Genomic DNA, 24,923 nt, shown 5'->3' on the forward strand with positions numbered 1-24,923 from the left:
ACTCCAGTGTCCCCACCGGGGTGGGGACCCAGAATTTGTCCTTTTCCAGTGAAAGTCATCCCAGTGCCAGGGTGCTGGGAGCCACCGGCTCCGTTTCCCTGGATAAGGCTGGCGCCAGGAACCTCCACAATCACTTTTGGCTCAAAATCCAGGGTCCCTGACATTGGGATTTATCTGGGGACACTTCAGGCCAGAGTCAAAAGTCCCCTGTCAATAACCTCGATGTCTTTGGGGCCAAACCCAGCCTGAAAACCCTGCGGGATTGGGTCCTTCTGGGAGCAGGGATTGGGAGTCGCTTCCTTCACACCCTGGTCCATAAGGAAAAGAGATTTGATGTCTCAGGAGGATCCTGGGAAGCCAGACTTTATTCCAACAGATGGTGGCCCCAGGGGAAGGCACCGTGCGTCCCACCAGGAGAGCTGGAATTGCAAACACCCCGCTGGGGAGCTGTGGAGGGAGAGGATATCCCTGTTTTTATAAAATACAAGGAAGAATCGCTGGCTTTGGGGGGAATATGGGAGAGTTTGAAAGCAGAGAAAGCCCTTGGGTGGTGGGATCCACCGGTCCAGCGTGGGACTGCTGCCCCCAGCCCCATTCCCGCAATTCCCCGAGCTCGGCCGGAGGGAGGGAGTGTTGCATGGCCGAATCCAGGGAACAAAATACCGGCAGGATTAAAATAGTACAAACCCGCTCCTCAGCCCCCAGACTGGAACTGAGGCAGCATTCCCAGCCTGGTTTCCTATGGAAACGAGCGCCGCGGTCCAGCCGCTTCCCTGCGCCTGCCCGGGGTGGTGTCGGGTGGCTCCTCGCACATGGATGCTCCCGCATCCCGCATGGATCGGGCCGAGGCTGCGCTTTCCCTCGGCAGGGTCCATCCCGCCCCTCTGCTGCTGCATTCCCGGGCCTCCAGGGGTGATGAATGAACCCCTGTGGGTGTGTTGGTCCCCCCCCGTTTCCCTGGCACCGGGAAAATTCCGTGCTCCGAGCCCTCATCCCTGGCTGCAGCTTTGGGAGCAGAGATTCCAAGGCCGTGGAAGGTGCTGCCTCAGTCAGCTGCAGGTGTTTCCTCTGGGGCCTTTTGGAATTCTCTCCTCACCTGGAGGGACTCCTTGTGTGCCACAGCTGGGAACGCTGAGGGATCGGGATCACAGTCGGGAATGCTGAGGGATCGGGATCACAGCCGAGCCAGCACCGGGCAGGGGATGCAGGTCCCAGCTGCCACCAGCACCCCCTAAAAATCCCCCCCGGCTCTTAAAGTTGGCAGTAAAAGGGGTGGGGGAAAAATTCCCGCTCACTTTAATCCCTTTAGAGTCGCGATTTTTCATGTTAACAGGGTCGGGAAGTTTTCAAATTAATTTTTAATTGATCTGACAGCGCAAAAAATATAAATCTCCACATATGCAAACACACACACAGATGCATCCCGTGATATATTTATACTTCTGTTTAATTTGATATATTCAGCTATGATATATTTATTTATAAGGCTGATTTGGATCATTTATATGCATTTACATCTACATATGTGGAGATATATTGCATGTTTATATCGTTATATTAATTATATTAATATATTTATATTAACATCTTGACGTATTTTTTTATTTCTATTTTAAATGTAGCTTTCATCCTTGCCGGCCCCATTCAATATTTCTCTGGCCGCTCCCGAGAGGATGCAACCGGATTCCCGGGGAGGGGGGGAGGGATGCAAATCCTCAGCATCCCTGGCTTTGTGAGCAGCGGCGGGGCCGGGACCACCCGGGAGCCGCTTCCCCATCCCTGAAAAACAGGGAAATGGAGAAGTAAGTTAAAAAAGGACCCGATCGGGGCGGCGGGAGGGAAGGGGTTAAGGCCGGCAGCCGGCGGAGGGAGCGGAGCCGCTGGATGGAGACGTTAAGAAGCGGCGCCCGGCAGCGGCTGCGGGCAGAGCCGAGCGGCAGCCGCCGGGCCGGGCTCTCCCCCGCCGGTACCGGCACCACCGGAGCCCCCCCTCAGCTGTCACCGACACCGTCAGAGCCACCCCCGGCAGCGGGGCCGGGGCGCGGGCAGTGCCCGGAGCCCCCCCGGCCCCGCCGCTCCCGGATGGAGGCACGGAGGGATGGATGGAGAGAGGGATGGAGCGGCTGGAGCGGCGGCCGGGAGCAGGGCCCGGGGACGGTGAGGAGGAGGCGGCGGTGGGAGGAGGAAGGGCACGGGGAGGGGGCAGCGGCGCTGCCGGCGTGGGGAGCGCGTTGAAACCGGGGGATAGCGGGGAAAAAAACACCCCAAATTAGCAACTAAACGATAAGAGAGGAAAACGAACAACACCCCCCCCGCGCGCCAAAAAAATGCCAAAAAAAAAAAATAGGAGAAAAGAGAACGGCGAAGCTCCGGGAGCAGGGGGTCGGCAGGACCCCGGCCCGCCGGGAATTGTGCGTGGGAAGCGGCGGCTGCGTGTGTGGGAAGTTGGGGGGGGGAGGCACCGGGTCCCCCCCGCAGCTTTGCGGGAGTTGATGATTCCCGCTTCATCCCGGCAGGGATTTCTCGCTGGTTTCTGCTGGTTTGGGAAGGGTTTTGCTTCGCAGAGGGAGCCAGGCAGGAGAGAGCTCTGCTCATCCTCATCCTCCTTCCCAGACTTTGTGCAGGAACATCTCCGCCAGGGAAATAGGGAATATAAGGGAATGTAATCCTTCCAGAAGCCTCTCCCCTGTTTATTTTCCTCTTCCCACATCCATGCTGGCAACTTCGGGGGATAATTTAATCTAAAGATGAGCAGGGAGAGCAGAGGCAGTTGCAGAAGGGCGTGAAGGTAACCTTGAGCTTAGCCCTATAAACCCCGGCCTCCATCAAGGCAGGATTAAAGAAACTTTCCCGGCAATCCAGAGCTGGGAATCACAGCCTGGCACTGGGAATCACAGCCCCCACCCAGCCTGGCCCTGGCCCACTGCACCTTCTCATCCGGTGAGTGCCGTATCCTTCCTTCCTCTGGGAATTTATCTGGGAGTTATCCTTTATAAATAAGGGGCTGTCCCTTCCCTAGGCTTGGGAAAGAGCTTTTCCTTGGAATATCCAATGCTGTTGAGCTCAAGAGGCTCCTCCAAGACAGGGTTTGTTAGCAGTTATTACATTTTTTTAATTGATATTATTGTATTATAGTTATTTTTAGCAATTATTGTGGTTTTTATATAGCTTTGTATTACATCTATCCTATACATTATTAGCAGATATTAGGGGGCTTATATTTGTTATTTTATTCTCTATATTAATGGCCACTACCATGGGGTTTTATTTATACTATATTATTCCATATATTATTCAATATATTATTAGCAGTTATTAAGAGAATTCCCCAGGGCGTTTTGCTCAGGTTTTTGGGATGCCATTCCCAAATCCTGGTGCCCAAGGAGCCGAGCCCAGCTGCAGCATAAGGGCTGCAGGTGCCTGTGTCCAGTGGGGCTCATCCACGCCCAGATGTCCCTGTCCTTTAGGATCCCTGATGTTTGGGATCCCGACAGCTGGGAACTCCCCCACGGAGCCCTGGTCCCCCAACAGCCCAACTGGGATTTGGGGATGGTTTTCCTCTCCTAGAAAAATCTTCCTTCTTCCTGGGGGATTTGGAAGGTGGGGGCAACCCTCAGCAGCTCCAGGCTCCCATCCACAGTCACGTTCCCATGGCTGAGGCAGGATCCCTTTCTCCCTGTGTGGGATACAGGCTCCATGGGTGTTCAGCATCATTCCCAGCTCATCCAGACCCTGGGAAATATCTCTGCTTCTCCCAACCCCCATCCCCTTTGGACTGCCAGGGACTCCGAGCCGTGCAGGGAGCTCTGGGATGGGAATCTGTGCTTCCCAGTGTGTGGGCTCTCTCTGGAGCTCCTCCTGGGGCTGGGGAAAGAGCGTGGGACAGGAGGATCTACCCCGTGCCGAGGGATGAGCCCGCAGCATCCATGGGAATGGCAGCTCCCTTCCCAAGACGGGCCTCCCTCTCCCCCTTGCAGCAGGAAGCAGCACCGGGCGTGCAGGGAAAGGAAGGGATCCGCTCTCCCGGGAAAGGAGGTTTTGAAGGAAGTGTTGCACGAAATCCTCCTTCTCACTCCATTAATGTCCGTCGGCTGTGGAAGGCATTGTCTGCTGCTGGAAAAGCTCGTTAGTTAATTGCCCCAGTGCTGCTGTAATCCCAGATTAACGAGGGCTGAGGGAAATCTCCGTGGAGCAGACCTGAGCGTGGGATTTATGGGGAGATTGGGTTTGGCTCTTCCCTACCTGGGGGATCCATCCTGGATGGGATAGGCCGGGTGCTCCCATGGGAAGAGGTTTTGGTGGGGCTGAAGAGGGGGGTTGGTCACACTTCCCAAATCCCCCACGATGGTCCCCGTGGATCCCATCAGGGTCTCTATGGGATTTGGGCTGCTCTGAGCACCATGAGGGGGGGATTCTGCAGGTGGGGCGCACCTGGATTTCCCTTGGGACAATTTCCCTTTGGATTCACCTCCCGTGAATCCTGCAGCCAGGACTGGGCTCGGGTGCTCAGAACCTCGGGATAAAACCCGTTGGCTGCTGCGGGGTTTGTTCCTCGTTGTCGAGCACAGGGAGAAAAACAGCAGCGTCCCGGTTTTCCCTGGAATAAGGACCTGTCAGGCTCGGGATGTGCCGGCGGCTGCGGCTCAGGAATGCTTTTCCACAGTGACAGGGACGTGCAGGTGTCCATGGATGAGTGTCCAGAGGATCTGGGGAGGATGAGCAGTGCAGGGAGGGCCGTGCATCCCCCAGGGATCCGCCTCTGGAAATGTCCATCCCGTGTATCTTAAACCTCGGGATTCAGGCAGCTCCGTCCGGGGGGAGCTTTGCTGAGCCAGCAGCTGGCTGGGATCCAGCTGTGTTTCCCTGGGGAACAGCCCCGGCCTTCCTCCCGCCCTCCTCCTCCTCCTCCTGGCTCCGGGTGGGAGCGCATCCCCTGGAATGCACATCCCGGCTCCCGAAGTCTGATTGAAAACCGTAACTGGATTTTGCAGACTGGGCATGAAACGCCCCGAACGCGAGACATGAAAACTCCTGAGGTTAAACCCTGTCACAGACACTCAGCGTCCTCCGGAGGAATTACATCACCTTTTCCAAGGGCTTAGGTGTGGGGAGGGTGGGAAGAAACGGGAGAGGGAGTCTGGGAGCACCCCTCGGTGTCACCGAGACCCCGCAATCCCGACTGGCCTCTCCCAAATGCCACTGTGCGTCACCCAAAAATAGGGAATTAACGGGGAAGTGGAGCTTTCTCAGCCCTGAATGCAGGGATGGGGTTGATGCCCGCAGCGGGAATGCTCAGGGAGGGATGCTGGAAGCCGGCAGGGATGTGGGGGTGGGGGAAGGTTGGGAACCTGCTCCCCAGCACCCAAATTCAGTGACCCTGATCCCAAAGGAGGGAGCTTCCCGCTCCTTCCACAGCCCCACCAGAAGCACCCCGGGCAGACGGGATAACGCTGCTGGAGAGAGCGGGATCACCCAGACCCCGGGGGTTGCTGCAGATTAATTAACTAATGACAATGCTAACGATGCTGTGGCATGGGCTGCATTTCAGCGGCTGGGAGGGGGACACCCTCGGCTCCCACGGCTGGAACCCCGCTGTGCCACCTCATTTCCATCATCCCACGGTTCCCTAGACCCTCTCCCTGCTGAAATCTCCGCAATCCACGGCTCTCTCCCCTCCCTGCCTCCGGCAGCGCCGGGTGCTTTTTAAATCATTCATGGCTTAAACCATTTTTCTTTATGAGCTGCTTTTCACACTTGTGAGGGGAATTCAGCCTCCGAGAACCTGGAACGGGCTTTGATGGAATTGTGGGTGGAGGAGCAGAGCGTGAAGTGAGAGCTCCCCATTTTCAGCTCCACTTGGGCCATTGTGGAGTAGAATACCCAGGGAAAGGAGCAGAGCCGTGGAGATGGGATTACCTGGGAATTAGTGGCCTGGAGGCAACGGCATTTCTTTGCCTCTGGGGGCTGGAGCAGCCTCCTCATCCCAGCTTGGATTGGTTTTGGGAGTCCCTCGCCTGCCCCACAGCGAATTCCCACCACCATCGTGGTGATCCCACCCCGTGTCAGCTGATGGCTGTGGGGTCTGGGTGGGGATGAGAATCCCTTGGGCAGGAATCAGCACCTCCTGGATGGGGATAAGCATCCCTTTGGCAGGAATCAGCATTCCTTAGGCCGAGGTCTGGGATATCAGTGGGAATTCGCAATGTCAGGCAGCTCAATGTCATAATTAAAAATGGGGTTAAGCTTCCTTAAATCAGCTTGATTAAACAAATTTGCCTTTCTGGGCCAGGCTGCAGGCCCTGGGCTCGTGGGGCACTGGCCAGCTATTGGAATAAGCCAGGGCAGGATCCATCCCGATGTTCCTGGATTTATTTATAGCTCAGCCCTGGCAGAAACAGGGCTGGTGCCCTGTGGGCTCCGACCTCTGGAGAGCACAGGGAACATCGAGAGGAGGTTGTGCAATTAGCAAGACCTCATTTCAGAGGAGCTTTTTACAGACCTCAATCAATTAGTCTGAGGCAGCCCCGAATGGATCCGTGATCCTTCTCTGGATCTGGATCCCTCTGGAACTCGGTGCCTTATGCCCTGGGAAAGTGCTGAGACCATCGATAAACCCCCAGAATATTTCAAAATCAGTTTTTATCCATAAGCAAAATCAGCTCCCTGATTCCAGTCCAAACCCCTCCACGGATTCCCAGCGAGGAGGAAGATTTGCAAACCCCACAAAATGCTTGGCAAACCCGCGCAAAAATCCATCAGCAGATGGGAAACTCCTGCCCTGGATTTCCAAATGGAGCCAGCAAATCCCAAATGAGAGTTTTTTCCTTTGCACCCCTTGCTGGTTTGGCTTGTGGGAAGGATTTAGAGGCTCCACAGGGTAGCACAGGCCTGGGAAGTGTCTCACCCTTCAGGATGAGGATCCAATCCCGGTGCAGCTCCCTGGGATGAGCCTGGAAGCTGCTGACTCAGCTGCTTTTAAGGCTTCCCCAGCGGAGGGGAGGCACAAATCCATTTCTCAGCAGAATGAAGGCAGAGAGAAGCTGAATAAATAAACCTGGCTTTGATTTGAAGGTGGCTGACGGCTCTGTCAGCTCAGCTCAACTGGCCCATGGGAGAGGCACTGGAAGGTGCTGGATGCTCCAGGTGTGGGATGGAATAATCCATTTCCAGCATCCCAGTTGGTCTCAGTCTCATTCCCAGCCATAATGGTGTTTAAATTCAGCCCCAAGCTTCTCGTTTGCTGCTTCTTTAAAGAGCAGAAAAGGGCAAAAACCCATTTCCGTGGGGCTGGAAAAGAGGATGGCAACTCCACCCGGGAGCTCGGGCTGCCCAACTCCTGCCTGGGCAGCAATTCCAAGCTTCCACTGCTGGACACTCCTAGGGCTGGAGGTTGAAGGGTTTGAGGGATGGCAATGCTGAAGGTGCCCGGTGTCACTGGGGGGCTGTACTGGTGTCACTGAGGGTTTGTACTGGTGTCACTGGGAGGCTGTACTGGTGTCACTGGTTGGTGCTGGGGAGGATGGGAAGCTGCAGGAACTACCCTGCAGTGGCAGCAGCCACTTGTGGAGCTGCTCTGGAGGGACACGGCGCTTTCTGGTGGCTTTTGGTGACAGCAGGTCCAGGGAACCTCCATGCACTGGGTCCTGTGTCCCACGAGTCCTGCACTCCATGGATTGGGTTCTTTCACCCCATCCGCCGGGTCCTGAGCATTTCCAGGCTCAGCAGAAGCATTCCCGCATTCCCAAGGGTGCCCAGAGGGGTGCAGGACCTGCTGTCCCCGCGTCCTGTGGCGTGGGACCGAGGTCGGTACCTGCGTCACAGCCGCCCCGTGGCGTCACCCCATTGTTGTCACCACCCCGTCTGTTTTCAAGCCCTGTTCTTTCCCCGTCCCTGTGATAAGAAATGCTAATGAGGGGATGAAATTGGATATTCCCGTCGCCTTCTCCTCCTAATGGAATTCTGGTGGTGGTTAATTTGCTGGTTTTAATGGGCCCATTGTTCTGCCGGGCTGCGGGAGCCACGTGAGGGCGTTTGGCCCCGCTCGGGTGGGAGGTGGTGCCTGAAGACAACTGAACCTTGGGGCTCGATAATTGCGGAGCAATTTGAAGACAAGCCCCAGATCCATAATTGATGGGCTCTTCATTCATCCCGCTCCCGCTGTGCCGGAGTCGCTCCCGCCGCTCCCGGACCCGTTCCCACCTGCCCACGGGATGGATAAACCTGGATAAAGCTGGCAAATGAACGAGGATTGCCTTGGCCTGGGCACAGCTGACACCGCTCAGGGAGGTGGGTTGGGTGTGGAGGGATGCTCAGGCGGGTATCCCGGCGCTGGGATGAGGATTTTGGCTCCTGGCTGGGAGTGTGGTGATGGATGTAGGCAGGGAACCATTCTCCAATCCCGGCTGGACCCACATCCTGGGAAATGCCCCCTCCGTGCTCCGCTGTCCTTTGGCTCTGGGTGCTAAAGGGTCTGGGGGAGCAGGGAGGGATTCCCCAATCCTGGCACTGCCAGCTGGGGGGACTTTTCCAACACTACAGCTCCCAGCGCTGGATCTCGCCCCTGGGATGCGAGCAGAGGGATGGATCAGAGCGGGTCACAACCGAGCGAGGGCTGGCGGATAAATCCCTCCGTTCCCTGCTGTCCCAGCAGTTTTCCAAGCAGCCGTCGCCGCAGCCGCCGGAAGGCCAGGCTGAGGACGCTGCATTGCGCTGGCTGGGGACTGTCCCCGTTTGCTTCATCAGTTTGGATGACAAAGTGTGTCACCACTGTCCCTCGGCCACGCCGCGGGCTGGGCTGGCACCGGCGCCGCTCCCGAGCGCAGCGGGATCCAGGCAGGGGGGTTGGGGGGCAGGATGGAACCCTGGGGACACTGCGGCGGGTGGTGGTGGTGGCAGTGGGGACCCGGGCTGGCCGGTCCGTCACCCCGGTGCTGCTGCGCGGGGGGTGGATCCATCCTTACAGCGCAGGGAGCGCTGGCGGGATGCAGGGAATGGTGCTCTGGGATCCACATCCATCCGCTCCCGATATCCCCGGCCCCTGCTGATACTGGGAGCGCTGGTGCCGGTTCTCTCTGCCGCCCTGGCCGCCTGTGATCCCCCGGCAGGCTGGAGCCCATTATCTGCTCGAGACAATTAGCAGAAGCATTAATGGAATATATGCAAATGCGCAGTAATTGACCTGTGACTCCGCAGTTCATGATGGAGAAGGATGAGCTCCAGATGGCTTAATGAGAGTAATTTAAGCCCCTTCTTTATATGCTGTGCTGGAGTCTGGCAGGGCCAGGCCGGGGAGGAGGAGGGGTGACACTGGGGAGCAGGGACAGCTCCGGGGCCATCCCATTTGCTCCCCAAACCACCCCGTATCCAGCTCCCATCCAAAGCCCGGGAAGGTGGATTTGTTCTGGGTAAGGGGAAGCCATAAAATCCTGAGCAGGGAGCGCAGGAGAGCAGCCAAGCACCCCCAGAACCACCGCACTGGGGGCTGCCCACCCACCATGGTCCCCCCTCCCTGGCCATGCCGAGGTGCCACCTGCACCTCACCCTGCCACATCCCACACATGGAAAACCCAAAATCCCTGCTACTCCGAGGTTACTCAGCCTTTACTCCGGCTGTGTTGGCTCTGAGCAGGGCTGGGGAGGGGTGGTTTGGAGTTGTGCCCCTTTGCTGCTCTGCCCCAGCTTGTCCAGCCCTGAGCTCCATAAAATTCCCGTGGCAGAGCCGGAGGGATCGGAATAACCACTCTGGGGAACCAAATTAAAATATTGATGTATAATTCATCCCATATGTTCCACCAATATTTTTTATTTAATCAACTGAAGACAGATGGCAGGAACGCAGAGGCCATTAAACTAATGGCACTTTGTCTTTCCATTTATTTCCGTCTCCTTTCCTAAAATAAGACGAGACCGTGACAGGCAGCACACCCTGGGCACGAGACCATTCCCAGCACTCGGATGTGTCAGCAGGGACACTTCCCACGTGGTGTTTTCCCGGGAAGGGCTGGAGCAAATCTTCCATAGCTGGGGGGGTCTGAGGGAGAGAAATCCCATGAGGGAACTCCGGCCTGGTGGGGCTGGAGGGGACTGTCCCTCCTCTGCCCTTCCCATGCCAAGAGCCACCAGGGATGCTCCTGGTGTTCCTGGGATGACACCATCCTTGTGGCAGGGTGGGAATGGGAATGCTCCTGGCTGGAGGATAGAGGATGTCGTGGCAACTTCCAGTCCCTGGGGACATGAGGGACTGGAGAGACACTCAGGGATGTCGTGCTCCTGTGGGGTCTCCATCCTTCCAGGATGCTGGAATATCCACCGGCAGCACCCTGCTGCCCATCCATGGATTTCACTTGGGATCTGCTGGTGCAGAGATGTTTGGATGTAGGGGTGAAATGTGTTCGTGCAGAGTGCGTGTGCACAGCTCATCCTCCCCAGGGTGAAATTGGGTGGAACTGGAAGTTTTCCACATCCTGGAGCCTCCCTCCTGCACGATGAGGCGGAGACGTGCGGGCTCTGGGATTTGGGCTCACCCCACCAGCATCGCTCCCACTGCACCCAGTTACCCACCTGGGAGAGGTGGAACTGCCTCTCTCCAGGGCTGGGAGGTGATGGACACCCCTGGTGTCCTTCCTCATCCCCGGGAGGGACAGGGCCACCATCCTCCCGTGTCCCGGGACGCTTTCCTGAGTGTGCCTCTCTGTCTTCGACTTGCAGGTGGAGATTCCTTGCTCTGGGAGGGAGCTGAATGGGGTTCCCTTAGACAAAGGGTCCCAGGCAGCATTCCAGGCTCCGGGCGCGTCCAGGGACCTTCCATTCTTTGTCTGAAAGGGCAGCGCTGCCGTTCCCATTCGAGCGATGCCTGACGGAGCCGGACCCGCCGGGAGCGAGGAGCTGCGGCAGCTGATCGGCTTTCAAATCACCTTCAAACCTCGATTTCCTTAACATGATCCCTCCGTCAGCGCAGTCCCCGGGGCACAGCCGGGGGGCTTTGCCGGCAGGAGAATAAACCGGGGCTGGAGGCAACAGCCAGCGCTGGAAAAGCCCCGGCCACGACGCGGGGACTCAAACTCCACCTTCCCCAGCACTCCAGGACTTTTTAGGGTCGGGCAACAGCTTTGCACGACCTCACCCCATCAGCTTCCCGGGATTCACCTCCAATCCAGGTGGGATAACCCCCTCCTCGGAGCATCCCAGGAGCCGCCGAGCAGCTTCCCCGCGGCGCCGGCTGCCGGGGAAGGGATGAAGACGCTATGGCCAAGCTTTTGCTAAAACTCCAGCGGTATTTTCGGCGCAAACCCGTGCGTTTCTTCACGCTGCTGGCTCTGTATCTGGCCGCCGGCAGCTTGGTTTTCCTGCATTCCGGCTTTTCCGGGGAGCCCACGGTGCCGGGGAGCCCGCGCAGCCCCGCGGCCGCCGAGGGGCCGGGGCTGCCCTACCTGGGGGTGATGCAGCTCAGCCGCGGCTTCAAGGCAGCGGCGACGATGCCGGCGGGGGCCCGGCGCCACGGCCCCTGGTTCAAAAGCACCTCCAAGGAGCCGTCGGAGAGGGGAATATCCCGGGATAACGGCGGCCCCCGGAGCCGGGCGCTCAGGGGCAGGAGCGGCCGCGAGAAGGAGGAGGATAGAGGTGAGGGCTGGGGACACGCTAGCCAAAGGTGTAGGGGGGTGGATCTCTCCTTTTTGCCTCTCCCAGGGGGACATCACAAGGTGTCTGAGCTGGTTTTGAGTTCTGCATCCCTGCCAGGAGCAGACACCCCCAGGAGATGTGTAGTTAGTTATTTAGTTATTTATTAACCACGTGCTGCTGGAGCACCGAAGTCTTCTTCCCACGTCCCATGGGAATGCCCTGGGAAGCAGCATCCCACTCTGGAGACCATCAATCCAGAGGATATTTCCTGATGGATTTCTCCCTCTGTCTTCCCTCCTTCCTCTCCTCCCTCCTTGAGTGCCAATAATCCATCATCACTGAGCTTGGAGTTCCCCCCCATGCTGTGACAGGCGATTTTAGGGGTGCAGCTGGGGGGATGCTGTGCCCCATCTTCCTCCCACCCTTTGGATCTGCCAGGGGCTGAAATCAGTTTTCATTCTGTTGGCCTGAGTCAACACAAAATCCAGGTTTGTGTGGGCGTTGTGTTGAGGGAGGGGCTGGCTGTGATTCCCATGGAAGTGCAGACAGGGCTGGGATGTGGCCTCTGGAGCCTGGAGATCCCTGCTTGGCTGGGGTCTTGTCAAATGGGTCCATTATTAATGATCAAGGATAAGAGAATGGAGTCGTTCCCATCGATTTTTAAAATGCCATCTATTTATCCTGGAGGCAGCTGGAGCTGCACGCTCCGTGGGATTTGGGTGGCCAGACTCCAGCAGGAACCCCCAACCCCGTGGCAAACTGGGGCTTTCCCGAGGGTCCAGGCTTGATCCCCCCAACCTGGGCTGCTCCCAGGGTGTGGAGGGCTCCTCCTCCAGCAGGATGTGGTTGTGTTCACTATGGAAAAGATGCATGCTCCAGGCATGGAAGCCAAAGGAAAATTATTTTGTGGTGCTTATGGGATTTTCTCCTGCTAAAAGGAGCTGAAGGGATTCCCCCGCTGTGATCCTGCTCCAAGGGGTCCCTGGGGTGTTTCGGTGGCCACGTCTCTCCATTAATGCAGATTGACTTTAGTGCAGCCTCAGCAGATGGCCCCTGAGCCTGGGCTGTCTGTCCCCATAAAGACCACAAGCAGTGCCCGTGTCCCCGGCCATATGTCCCGTGTGCTCCAAGATTAACCTCATCCAGCACCGCCAGCAGGGATGGGATGCTGGGCTCGGGATTTGTGGGTTTAGCTGCTCCCAGTGCTCCGGGAATATCGTTTTCCCCTTGGAGCATCTTGGCAGCTCCTGAGGGTGATGGTGTGGAGAAATTCTCCAGCCTGAGAAATCCCGTGTGTGCGGTGTTCCTGGTGTGGCCAGCGGAGCCTCGGGAGCACCCCCTCGCTTCCCTGCTCCTCTGGAGCACCGGGATATCTGGCAGGAGCAGGCAGATTTAATGGTGCTGGTAATTAAGTGGGGACAGCTTAACGAGGCGGCTGGGGAGGCTCTGCCACGTGAAATCATTCCCGAAGGAACACTGCTCCCAAAATCAGCTCTGGTTTAGAGCATGATGTGCGACTCCCTCTTCCTCCTCTTCCTCCTCTTCCTCCTCTTCCTCCTCTTCCTCCTCTTCCTCCTCTTCCTCCTCTTCCTCCTCTTCCTCCTCTTCCTCCTCTTCCTCCTCTTCCTCCTCTTCCTCCTCTTCCTCCTCTTCCTCCTCTTCCTCCTCTTCCTCCTCTTCCTCCTCTTCCTCCTCTTCCTCCTTCTCCTGGCAGTGTCAGGCAAAGGTGTGGGCGGAGAGCAGCCCTGTCTGCCAGGGAACAGCCTCATCCCCATGGGAATGTAGATCCCCATGGGAAGGGGCATCTCCTGCCTCCAGCCAGGGAGGATTTTTAGGGAGTGAAGCCAAGCGGAGCAGGAACGGACCCCAGCCCTCAGCCACATCCATCTCCAGTGCCTTCCTGGACATGTCCAGCCATTCCCACCTGGGACACACAACCAAGCGATTCCATGAGGAAGGAGGAACCAATCACCCCCCGCAGAGAGCTGGAGCCATCCCTCTATCCCTGGCTTTCGGAAAAACGGGATGTTTGGGGAATTTAATGATGATCACTGGGTGGATTTGTGTGCCCGCTCACAGCCGTGTTTCCAACAGGCTCCAAAATTCCTCCTGGAGAGGTTCCCCTCTCCCTACAAACTGTGCCAACCCCACCATCCCCCTCCCGGCATCTCCCCCTTCACTCATGTCCTCATCTCTCCCTAATTATTCCAGCTGGCTTCCCAATAAGTGGCAGCACACATATGTCAGGAGCATTGGATTGAAGGTAATGCACATCAGTCACCGGCTCCATGCAAGTGTCTGCAGCCATCCCACACCTGCTGGATCCGGCATGGCCGGAACGCGCTGACCTGCCAGGACCTGCGGGAATGCCGTGTGGGATAACTGGGAGTTCTGGCTCCGGTGGTTGAAGTTATCCAACACATTTCTCTCCATCTTCCTGCTCTGCCAGCCTCCAGGCTGGCTTGGGAAGGTGTTCCAGCACTGGTGGGGTCTGTGCCATGCTGGGATAATTGGGAATGGGGGGAGGGGTCTGTGTGTGGGGCACACCAGGGATGGGGGGAGCTGGGTCAGGGACCCCAAGGAGGCATGGAATGCAGGGAGGAGGTGAGAAGTGTTATCCCAGAGCGTGGTTTGGAATTGGAGTGGAAGAAATTCCTGGCTGTGAGGGTGGGGAGGCCCTGGCACAGGGTGCCCAGAGAAACTGTGGCTGCCCCTGGATCCCTGGCAGTGTCCAAGGCCAGCTTGGACGGGGCTTGGAGCAACCTGGTATAGTGGAAATGTCCCTGCAGGTTTGGAAGCAGAGTTTCCAAAGCAAACGAACAGGGAATGCTGCTGCACATCCCTATTTAGAGAAAAATGAAGAGGGGTGGGATCTGTGGGTGTGACCCCCTGTCCCCTCCGTCCCCAGCCCGGTACATCGGCTGCTACGAGGACAACACCCGGCGGAGGACCCTGCGCGGGATGTCCTTCTTCGACTACAAGAAGATGACGGTGTTCCGTTGCCAGGACAACTGTGCCGAGCGGTAGGGACGGTGACAGGGGCTCCATGAATTCCTGAACACTCCATGAATCCCTGAGCACTCCATCAATCCCTGCACACCATCTCCATCAATTCCTGCACAGCATCTCCATCAATCCCTGCCCACCACCTCCATGAATCCCTGCACAACGTCTCCATCAATTCCTGCACACCCTCTCCATCAATTCCTGCCCACCACCTCCATGAATCCCTGTCCACCATCTCCATCAATCCCTGCCCACCTCCTCCACGAATCCCTGCACACTCCATGAATCCCTGCACACCATCTCCATCAATTCCTGCACAATGTCTCCATCAATTCCTGCCCACCACCTCCATGAATCCTTTCTCACCATCTCCATGAATCTCTGTGCACAGTCTCCATGAATCCTTTTGGATAGGATTGGATAGGATAGGATAGGATAGGATAGGATAGGATAGGATAGGATAGGATAGGATAGGATAGAATGAAATAGAATGGAATGGAACTAATGATATGACAGATTAGGATAGGACAGGAAAATAGGATAAAAGATAGGATGCAATAGGATGGAATGGAAGTGTGGAATAATAGGGTAGAATGGACTAGAAAAGAATAAGGATAGGATAGGAAGGAATTGCAGAATGGGATAGAATAATGGAAAGGATAGGATAGAATGAAATGGAATGTAATGATAGATTAGGATATTATAGGAAAATAGGATAGAATGGAGTGGAATAATAGAATAGACAAGAAATTAATTAGGATAGGATAGGAGAGAATTGCAGAATGGGATAGAATAATGGAAAGGATCGGATATTTTCAGCTGGAAGTGCCCTACAACAATCTCTACCCCAAAAACGAATCCGTGGGATGCAGCGCTGATCTCAGCACTGGCCATGAGCAGGAATGCTCCTTCCAAACCCTCTGCAGTCGGGGGGATCCTGGGGATGTGCTGAGATCCCATCTCCCTCTCGGCAGGGGGTACCTGTACGCGGGGCTGGAATTCGGGGCCGAGTGCTACTGCGGGCACAAGATCCAGGCGTCCAACGCCAGCGAATCCGAGTGCAACATGGAATGCAAGGGAGAGCGGAGCAACACCTGCGGCGGGATCAACCGGCTCTCCATCTACCGCCTGGAGCTGGCCCAGGAATCCGCCCGCAGATGTAAGTTGGAGGCATCCATGTGGATCCCAGATTGACCTTGGAATGAGGGAACTTCTCTTGGTTTTGGAGGGGTGATCCCGGCATTCCGTGTGAGCCGGGTCATGGCTCCATGGAAGTGCTTGGAGAGTGGTTCTGGAGTCCGGGATGGTTTTGCTCCTGCAAACATCAGGAATCTCCCTGTAGGGAATGTTGCTGGCTGGGGTTGGGTGGAATGAGGAGCCCCAAGGACTCCAGCTGGAGTTCAGGGAATTTTGGGAGACTTTGGGTGAAGATTTCCTTCCTGACGGCCCAACAGGACCATCAGTGTCTCCAGTGTGTGCTACGGGATGAGGGATGTGTGGGAATTCCAGACAGACCTGAGGGTGTTCCCGCACTTGGGTCCCAATTAGGAAGCTCTGTAATCACCCACATTCCCTGCTCACCTTTCCTCACCTCCAAGGAATGGGAAAGGGGATGGCAGCACCCAGGAATGCCCAGGGCCTGAGAGTACCGAGGACGTGGGATGGGATCCCAGTGCTGGGAAGGACCAGACTAAACCCGGCCCCATTCTCTTCCCTGGCTCCATCCCTGCTCCATCCCTGGGATCACCGAGCTGATACAAACAGCCAGGAAAAAACAATCCCAACTGGGACACGGGATGGGATCCCAGTGCCAGGAAGGACCAGACCAAACCCAGCCCCGCTTTCTTCCCTCGCTCCATCCCTGCTCCATCCCTGGGATCACTATTACAAACAGCCAGGAAAAAACAATCCCAACTTTGCTGCCAGGATTTTGCTCCATCACCAGCTGGATGAGCGTCATCCAACGTGGCTGCTGTGCCGGAGGGGCCGGGAGCCACTGGAGCAGTCGGGAATTCCGTGTCACACTGTGTCACATGGAGTGGCAGTGGTGTCACTTTTGGGGTGTCACTGGCACCTCTCTCTCTCTCCCCCCCAGATGGAAGCGCGATATTCCGAGGGTGCTTCCGCCAGCCAGAAAACGTCTCCATCGCCCTGCCCGCCAGCCAGCTCATGCTCAACATGTCCGTGGATAAATGTGTGGATTTCTGCACGGAAAAGGTACCGGGATAAATTTAACCTCTTCATCACCATCATCATCATCAGAGTCACACCGGGAGGTCTGAACCGGATTTGGGGACATCCTTTCCGTGCATCCGAACGTCAGAGGGATGAATGGATTTGTGTCCCTGCCACGGGAGGGACTGGAGCCAGCAGCAGCCCTCGGAAAGTTTGGGAAGGAGCATCCCAGAGGCATAGCTTGGGTTGGAAGGACCTTTAAAGGCACCACCACAGGGTCCTGCTCTGGCCCAGGGGTCCCATCCTGGGGTGCGGTCACTCCGAGCAGGAAGGGGAAAGGTTCCAGTGGGAATTGATGGAGGGTGCACACTGGAATGGGCTGGAAGGATGCTTGAATGGACTGGAATGATGCTTGAAATAGGTTGGAAGGATGCTGGAATTGGAAGGATGCTGGAATGATGCTGGAAAGGGCTGGAAGGAGGCTGGAATGGGGTGGAATGGGCTGGTACAATACTGGAATGGTCTGGAGTGATGCTGGGAATGGGATGGAATAATTGCTGGAATGGTCTGGAAGGATGCTGGAATTGGAAGGATGCTGGAATGGGCTGGAAGGATGCTTGAAATGGTCTGGAATGATACTAGAACGGGCTGGAACAACGCTGGAATTGCCAGCATGCAAGAATGGTCTGGAACGGTTCTGGGAGGCTCTGGAAGGATGTCACAAACCGGCTGGGGCAGTGAGGGCGGGCACGGGGGGGGTGAAGGCTCTGCCATGGAGGGGCGGTGCCGGTGCCATTCCCATTCCCCCTGGGCATCCCCGCAGGAATTCCCGCTGGCAGCGCTGGCGGGCACCACGTGCCGCTGTGGCTTTCCCAGCACGCTGTTCCCGCTGCACGAGCGCGAGGACGAGCAGCTCTGCGCCCACAAATGCGCCGCCGAGGAGTTCGAGAGCTGCGGCTCCGCCGAGTTCCTGCTGGTCTACCAGACACAAGTGCAGGGTGAGCTTTTCCCAACCTTTTCCCGTCTCCTATTCCCTGGGAATGCCGGCAGAGAGCTCCCAGCAGCCCGTTAAAAAGGAGTGTTTCTTTGAATTCCCTGGGAAATCGGGGAGCTGGGGTTGCTGCCTGGCTCAGCTGCAGGGCACAGCAGATTCCGTCTGCCTCGGGCGGGATTCCTCCTTCCCAGGGCTTCTCCCACCTCTCCATGATCCCATGGGAGTCTGCTATCCAGAGGGGACAAGCTCCAGGGAAAAATACTGGAGGGGGAAAAAAGGCTGTGACCAGGCAGAACATTCCCGAGAGGACTCCTGTCCTCCTGCAGTGGGAGCAGGGAGCCAGGGAAGCACAGGGAGAAGGGAAGACTGATCCTGGGAGAGGAAAGGGCTGAAGGGAGCAAGTGAAGATCCAAATTCGGGTGGTTTTGCTTCAGAGTGGGTCAGTTTTGTCATGATCCTTTGGTGTTTGGGGCCATGCTGGAAATGCTGTTTGCTGATCCATAAAAAAAGCAGGAGCGGTGCTCAGCACAGGAACCCCTGTTACTCACCCTTCCCTAAGCATGCAGCTGGGAATGACAGAGAACCCTTTGGAAAAAATCCTCTTAGGACTTTCTGGGTGTTTAGGACTCTTTGAGGTGTCCAGAACCGTTTGGGATGTCCCTCTATGCCTTAGACACGGCATCTTGCCCTGTCCAGCCACCTCCTCACCCCTTCCCCAGCATTTTCCCGGGAGCAGCAGCATTTCCTAAGATATCCCTGTGGGAAAAGCCTCAATCCATGACACATTCCTGCTGTCTCTCCCTGCAGACAACCGCTGCATGGACAGGAGGTTCCTGCCCAGTCGTGCCAAGCAGTTGGTGGCCCTGGCCAGTTTTCCTGGAGCTGGGAATACCTGGGCCCGGCACCTGATCGAGTTGGCCACCGGCTTCTACACTGGCAGCTACTACTTCGATGGGTCCCTCTACAACAAAGGTGAGGGGGGGACACTCCTGGGCTCCCCATCCCAGCTGGGGACAGTCCTGGTGACATCCCGGGGGGCTGCAGGAAGGGGGAAGCAGAGCTGGGTGTGACCGGTGCTGCTCCATGGGGTGGTTCGGGCTGGGGTGTCCTGGTGAGGGAATTCCTCCCTGGGAGGGTGGTGAGATCCTGGCAGGGGTTGCCCAGAGAAGCTGTGGTTGCTCCATTCCTGGAAGTGTCCAAGGCCAGGCTGGATGGGGCTTGGAGCAGCCTGGGACAGTGGGAGGTGTTCCTTTCCAAGGGGGTTGGAATGAGGTGGGCTTTAAGATCCCTTCCAACCCAAAGCATTTTGGGATTCTGATTCCAATAACCCACTGCATTCCCAGTTCTCCCAGTTTGGAACCGCTCACAACAGTTTTATCTGGAGACCTTGAAGGTTTCTCCTGTTATTCCTTCACTTTTTGAGGCTTTCAGAGGAAATTCTCCATTCCTCCTCGGCTGTGGTGGAGTTGGGATCTGTACCGGGAGTACCCACGTGGCTGGTGGGGTTTATTCCCTAAATCCCTATTTTCCCGACACCACGGGCAGCACATTCCTTCCAAATTCCTGCCAAACCCAGCCTTCCAGAGAGGGAGATGCTCAGTGAGGCAGCGCTGGCCCAGCCCCCAGGGTGCAGCAGCATCCCAGGGAAGGGAGCACTAGTGGGAAAAGCCTTGGCTGGGTTTTGCTGAGCCACCCGAGCGTGGGCTCCGCGTTCGTTCCCTGTCGGAGTGGCCGGGAGGTATCCAGGCAACCGGCAGATTTATCCATTGCCAAGAGCCAATTACACCTCTCTCACTGATGGCATACAGCTCCTTCCAGCTTCTCCCCCACTCCAGGTGCATTCCAGGGGCTGGGATTGATCCGTGCTCCGTGCAGGAACTCCTCTCTGGCCCCCCCACGGCATCCCCCCCACCTTGGGCTGATCTGCTGCCCCACAGGCACAAGGATTTTCCCTTTCTTTATTTATTGGGAGAGTTTAAACTCTGCTCAGGGAGATTGAAGCCGTAAACTCGGCCCTTGACCCCTCAGAACAGGCACAAGAGCCAAGCATGGCCGGGGAGGTGTCATCCTGAGGGGCCCCTGTGCCTGAGAGCCACCCCCTCATGAATTTTATGAGGCTCGTGACACGGGAAAATAAATTATTTCCATGTGGGAGAGGGATGCAAATCCTCCTTCACGCCCCAGCTGCTTTCATCATCCGACTGGATTTCGCAACCTGATATCCCCGTGTCGTTCCCTTTCATGGAACCATGGGATCGTTTGGGTTGGGAAAGCCCTCTGAGGCCGATCCAACCCTTCCCACAGTGCTGCCAGGGCCACCATGTCCCCAGGTGCCACATCCACACGGTTTTTAAACCCCTCCAGGGGTGGCAGCTCCATCGCTGCCCTGGGCAGCTGTGTCAGGGATTGACCACCTTTTGGGTGGAGATGTCTTGCCTGATATCCCATCTAAACCTCCCTGGTAGAACTCAAGCCCATTTCCTTTAATCCTGTCTGTTTTTCCCTGGGAGCAGAGCCCGACCCCCCCGGCTGCCCCCTCCTGACAGGGAGTTGTGCAGAGCCACAAGGTCCCCCCTGAGCCTCCTTTTCTCCAGGTTGAGCCGCTTTCCCAGTTCCCAGCTGTTCCTCCCATTAATCCCAGCTCTGTCCGGGCAGGATTCAAGGGCGAGCGGGATCACTGGAGGAGCGGGAGGACCATTTGCATCAAGACCCACGAGAGTGGGCAGAAGGAGATCGAGTCCTTCGACTCGGCCATTCTGCTCATCCGCAACCCCTACAAGGCCCTCATGGCCGAGTTCAACCGCAAATACGGGGGACACATCGGCTTCGCCGCCCACGCCCACTGGAAGGGCAAAGGTAGGGAAGGAAATCCACTGGGAGAGCTCCAGCCCCAGCTGCTGGAGCTGGGAAGTGGTTGGGAAAGCCTGGCAGAGCTGGAGTTGGGTGTCCATGGGGGAATCTTGGGCTGTGGCACCATTTTGGGGTCACCATGGCTGTCTCCTGGTATGATCTTGGATGGCTGAGGACTCTCGTGTTGGGTGGGATGGGAATGGGGACGGGATGGGCTGAGATGGGATGGAACAGGACAGCAGGACCACCCTGCCCTGGCTGGCCCAGGCAAGGATGGGCATCTCCTGTCCCCAGCGTGACCACAGGCAATGGTGGCAGCCCCCAGCCCGTCCCTGTGGTGTCCGTGTGTCATTTCCGTGTGTCTGGCTGCTCCCGAGCCACCACCTTTCCTATGCACGGGCAGGTGCCGGAGGCTGCTTAATTACAGCAATTTCCAAATTGCTGTTGTGGGATTGACTCCGTTGGAAAGAGTTAAAGTGTTTAGCTTGATTGAACATCTGCTACCCTTAATTCCGAGTTTATTTAGGGGGAGCTTTGGCTGCTGGGGCTGGGATGTGCCTGGATTTCGTTATCTCCATGTGCTCATGGTGCCAGGGACAGCCCAGCCCTGCTCTCCCCATCCCATAAAACCAGCGGGGCGTGTTGTCCCCCACATCCTCAGCCTTGTGTGCCTGGGCTGGCATTGTCCTCACTGTGGTGGCATAGGAGCCTCTTGGTTGATTTTATCCCCATCCAGCTGTGGATAGAGCCAGGATTGGTAACCCAGCACCACAGGGAGCCTCCCGAGCCTTCCCAATCCCAACCCCCTCCCCAGCCTTTCCCTTGTGTCTCCGAGGGGAGGGAGATCCAGAGGGGACCATTCCCTCCACCCCAGCACGGTCTTGTTTGGACGCACTTCAAAATGCATCACCAAATTCCTTCCAGAGGATGTATGGAGTAATTAGCTGATGGGTTAATTGTCAGGTTAATTAACCATTGCTGGGAAAGATGGAGATTTTCCATTGCGTGTTTGATGACCCCATTCCCAGCTGGAGAGGCCCCTGCACATGGAGCATGAGGACTCCATTCCCAGCCTTTTTTGCAGCCCAGCTGTCCAAATTAATTCCATCTCCCAGTGACTAATTTTGGGGCAAATTTGGCAAAAAACACCCCCATGCCCTCTCTCCAGCTTCACCCCCAGTGCTGGGGGGTGTTTTCCCATTTCCCCCAGCCCCGCAGAGACCAAACCCCTGCTTGGTTCCGTGGCGTTAATTTTACGACGCCCCTGGAGCGGCTCCAAAGCAAAGCTTTGTGTGCTGTGCTTACCCAAGGTGAAGTGTCCTGGATCTGTTTAATGGAACACATCCCGTGCTTAACCATTCCTCAGGGAATCCCACCCAGTCCAGCTGCTAATCAGGCCTCGGTTTTGCGGGGAAGAGGGAGGTGCCCGGAGCTCTAATGTGGCACTGCCAGGGCAGATGTGGCTGATTGTTGATGTTTCATCGCCCCTTTTACCACCTGATTCGAGCAGGAGGATCAATTAACCAGCAGCAGAACTGAGAGATTCCAGCAGGGAGGGGAGAGGACACTGGGGACACAGGGGACAGCCACTCACGGCCTCCTCTGCCCCTTTTCCCCAGAGTGGCCAGAGTTTGTGGCCAACTACGCGCCGTGGTGGGCGACCCACACGCTGGACTGGCTGCGCTACGGGAAGAAGGTGCTGGTGGTGCACTTCGAGGACCTCAAACAGGACCTGTTCGTGCAGCTGCAGAGGATGGTGGCCCTGCTGGGTGTCCCCGCCTGCGAGGACAGGCTGCTGTGCGTGGAGGGACAGAAGGACGGCAACTTCAAGCGCTCGGGCCTGAGGAAACTGGAGTACGACCCCTACACGCCCGAGATGAGGAAGGTGATCAGCGGCTACATCCGAACCGTGGACGCGGCGCTGAAGCTCCGCAACCTCTCGGGGGTGCCCGAGGATTATTTCCCCAGATGATGGTGACCGCAGCGGGGACACCGCGCCCTGCGTGGCCAGGGGTGGCTCGGTTGTCCTCCCCAGGCCTCTGCCTAATTCCACCCAGTGGGTGGCTGCTTTTTTAACCCTCCGTGTGCTGCTGTAGCTGTTGATCGCTCCCTGCATGAGCCACCACAGGTCCCCAGCTACTGCTGAGCTTTTTTTTGGCCAACCTGGGGACACAGGTGCCTTCCCTGCTCCTGTTCCGGCTGTCCCAGCCCTCCTGGGAAGTGCAATGGGATGTTTGTGTCCCCTCAGGCTCTCCTGGGGACGCTGAGCTGCTCAGGCCCTGCCTGACGCACCCGGAGTTGCCGGAGCTGAGCTCCCTGGGGTGGGTGTCCCCAAAATCCCAGCCCTGGAAGGATTCCACTCGTCCTTGGATGGAAGGGAGGATGGACCAAGGGCGTGGTGCCATGGGGGTGATGCTCCTGTGGATCCTGCCTGAGGTTATGGGATCGTGCTGTGCAATGTCCCCAAGTGTGGTGGCTGTGGCCCCTTGAGCCATCGTGTGGCTCCCTGAGAATTCCCTGCATCAGGCAAAGTTGCTGCTCTGGCCCTTGGGTGGGTACAGGCAGGAGCTCCCCTTCCCTGTGGATGCTGCTCCAGAGGGGGATATTTTCCCTGCACAGAGGAGCTGTGGGGACCCACGAGCTCATCCAGGCCTCACTTCAGAGCCTACAATCCAGAACAGCCCCCCAGGAGCAGTTCTGGGGCTCCAGGAGCAGGGTCCGCTCTGCAGCCCAGCTGCATCCAACCCCCGTGGGGAGCAAACCCTGGGGCTGAGCTTTGGGGTGTCCCAAAGCCAAACCAAAGGATCCCACACACCGGGAACGTGCCGATTTCCAGGCTGGCTTCGTGCACAGCTGCATGTGGTCCCTGGCTGTCCCCTCATCCCCCTCATGCCACCCTCCCTGTCCTGGCTTTGCCCCAGAGGAGCCCCCCAGAGCTCCCACCCCGCGAGTCCCCCTTGGATGTAGGTGCAAAAGCCATAAATTGTACGCAGCCTTCTCTAGAGTTAGAGATTCACCAGTTGGCTTTTAACTCCTGATCCTGACAGAAACGCAGGCACAGGTCGGATCCAGAGGCCCCGCTCGGTCTCTGTTCCAAGAGAGAAGAAAACTCCCTGGAGAAAAAAGGAGAATTTCAATAAAAATCTATTTTTCTAAGGTGTGTGCAGAGCAGAGCTGGGCTGGGGGGGAGCTCCTGCTCCCTGTTTTCTTGAAGGAGGTGGGGGATTGCATTCAGAGGGAGTTTTTAACTCTTCCCTTGACAAACAGCTGGAACATTTTTGGGATTCGTGACAGTGGGAATCGAGCTGAGCCCAGGTTCCTTCACTCAAGGCAGCCCCAGGGTTCTCTGTCAGTCGGAACAAACCCTCAGGGCAGCTCAGCTATTAAAGGAGAGGTTTTGTTGCTGCTCTGCCTCCCCGTGTGTTTGTGGGGCCACCTGAGCACCCCCCACCCATCCCAGCCCAGGGATGTAGGCTCCTCTCCCCTTTAATCCCATTAACTCATTTCTGTGTTTAAACCCAGTAATGGGTATTTAAATCCCATCAGTGTCATTTCTGCCTTGACAACGCAACCAGAGCAGCTCCTTTTTGGGAGCTTTAGCACCTGGAGAATGTCTGGAGAGCCAGATTTAATGGGATGTGTGGTGGGAAGGGGGAGATTCACTGCAGGATTTATTCCTGGCCTTACTCAGCACCAGAGCGAGAGCTGGGTGCAATTTATTCCTTATTTCTAATCCGGAGTTGGTGAAATTCCCTGGTTTTTCTCTCCTTAGCAGGGATGAAGCCTCACATCGGGCTTGATTTGTTCTGACAGGCCCCGGCCGCCAAAGGGGCAGTGCTCCCTCCTGCCCCTCGGAAGCAATTAACCCCCCAAAGCCAATTAACCACCGAGATAAAACAATTAAGGGATGACATCGCGTGCGGCGCTCGGAGCCCAGGCTGCAGCTTGGGAGGAGGGAAGGGTGGGTGGGGAGGAGACCCCACATCTGCACCACCACCTCCACAAATCCCACAAAAAAGGGCTGGGAATCTCCCTGGCCACCAGCAGTATCAATTTACCTCTTCCTTTTTATTTTTCCCTGCTTTTATTGCACCACAATCGCTTTTTTTTTTTTTTTTTTAATTTAATTTGCGCTGGAATGGAGCATTTGGAAAATATTATGACCGTGCCAGGGTGTGCTGCACATCTGGCTGCACCTCTGGATTATGGGATCCCCCTTCCCCTCATCCCACTGAGGCAGGAGCAGCTTCCCCCCCCCCTCCTGCCAGGAGCTGCAGCT

The 24,923-nt window shown here is 56.8% G+C and overlaps 1 protein-coding gene across 2 annotated transcripts; it reads left to right on the top strand.

Moving 5' to 3' along the window:
* Positions 1-1,939: 1,939 nt before the first annotated feature.
* Positions 1,940-23,158, top strand: WSCD2 (WSC domain containing 2). Of its 2 annotated transcripts, none has more exons than XM_069031135.1 (9): positions 1,940-2,157; positions 10,708-11,619; positions 14,528-14,642; positions 15,600-15,784; positions 16,721-16,842; positions 17,624-17,798; positions 18,602-18,766; positions 20,450-20,650; positions 22,264-23,158. In XM_069031135.1, the coding sequence occupies exons 2-9, from the start codon at positions 11,244-11,246 to the stop codon at positions 22,614-22,616; spliced, it is 1,692 nt and encodes a 563-aa protein (XP_068887236.1). In that variant the 5' UTR covers positions 1,940-2,157; positions 10,708-11,243; the 3' UTR covers positions 22,617-23,158. The 2 variants fall into 2 exon arrangements, with proteins under 2 accessions (XP_068887236.1, XP_068887235.1); XM_069031134.1 differs by lacking the exon at positions 1,940-2,157 and adding an exon at positions 8,142-8,286.
* Positions 23,159-24,923: the final 1,765 nt, after the last annotated feature.

The sequence above is a fragment of the Aphelocoma coerulescens genome, chromosome 15 (genome assembly GCF_041296385.1).
Source record: "Aphelocoma coerulescens isolate FSJ_1873_10779 chromosome 15, UR_Acoe_1.0, whole genome shotgun sequence".
Classification (NCBI taxonomy): domain Eukaryota; kingdom Metazoa; phylum Chordata; class Aves; order Passeriformes; family Corvidae; genus Aphelocoma; species Aphelocoma coerulescens.

Excerpts from the sequence above, each read along its gene's own strand:
- WSCD2 (XM_069031135.1), top strand. The coding sequence starts at position 11,244 with ATGGCCAAGCTTTTGCTAAAACTCCAGCGGTATTTTCGGCGCAAACCC. Across the intron at positions 16,843-17,623 it reads TGGATTTCTGCACGGAAAAG|GAATTCCCGCTGGCAGCGCT; the intron begins GTACCGGGATAA and ends GCATCCCCGCAG. Across the intron at positions 17,799-18,601 it reads CTACCAGACACAAGTGCAGG|ACAACCGCTGCATGGACAGG; the intron begins GTGAGCTTTTCC and ends CTCTCCCTGCAG.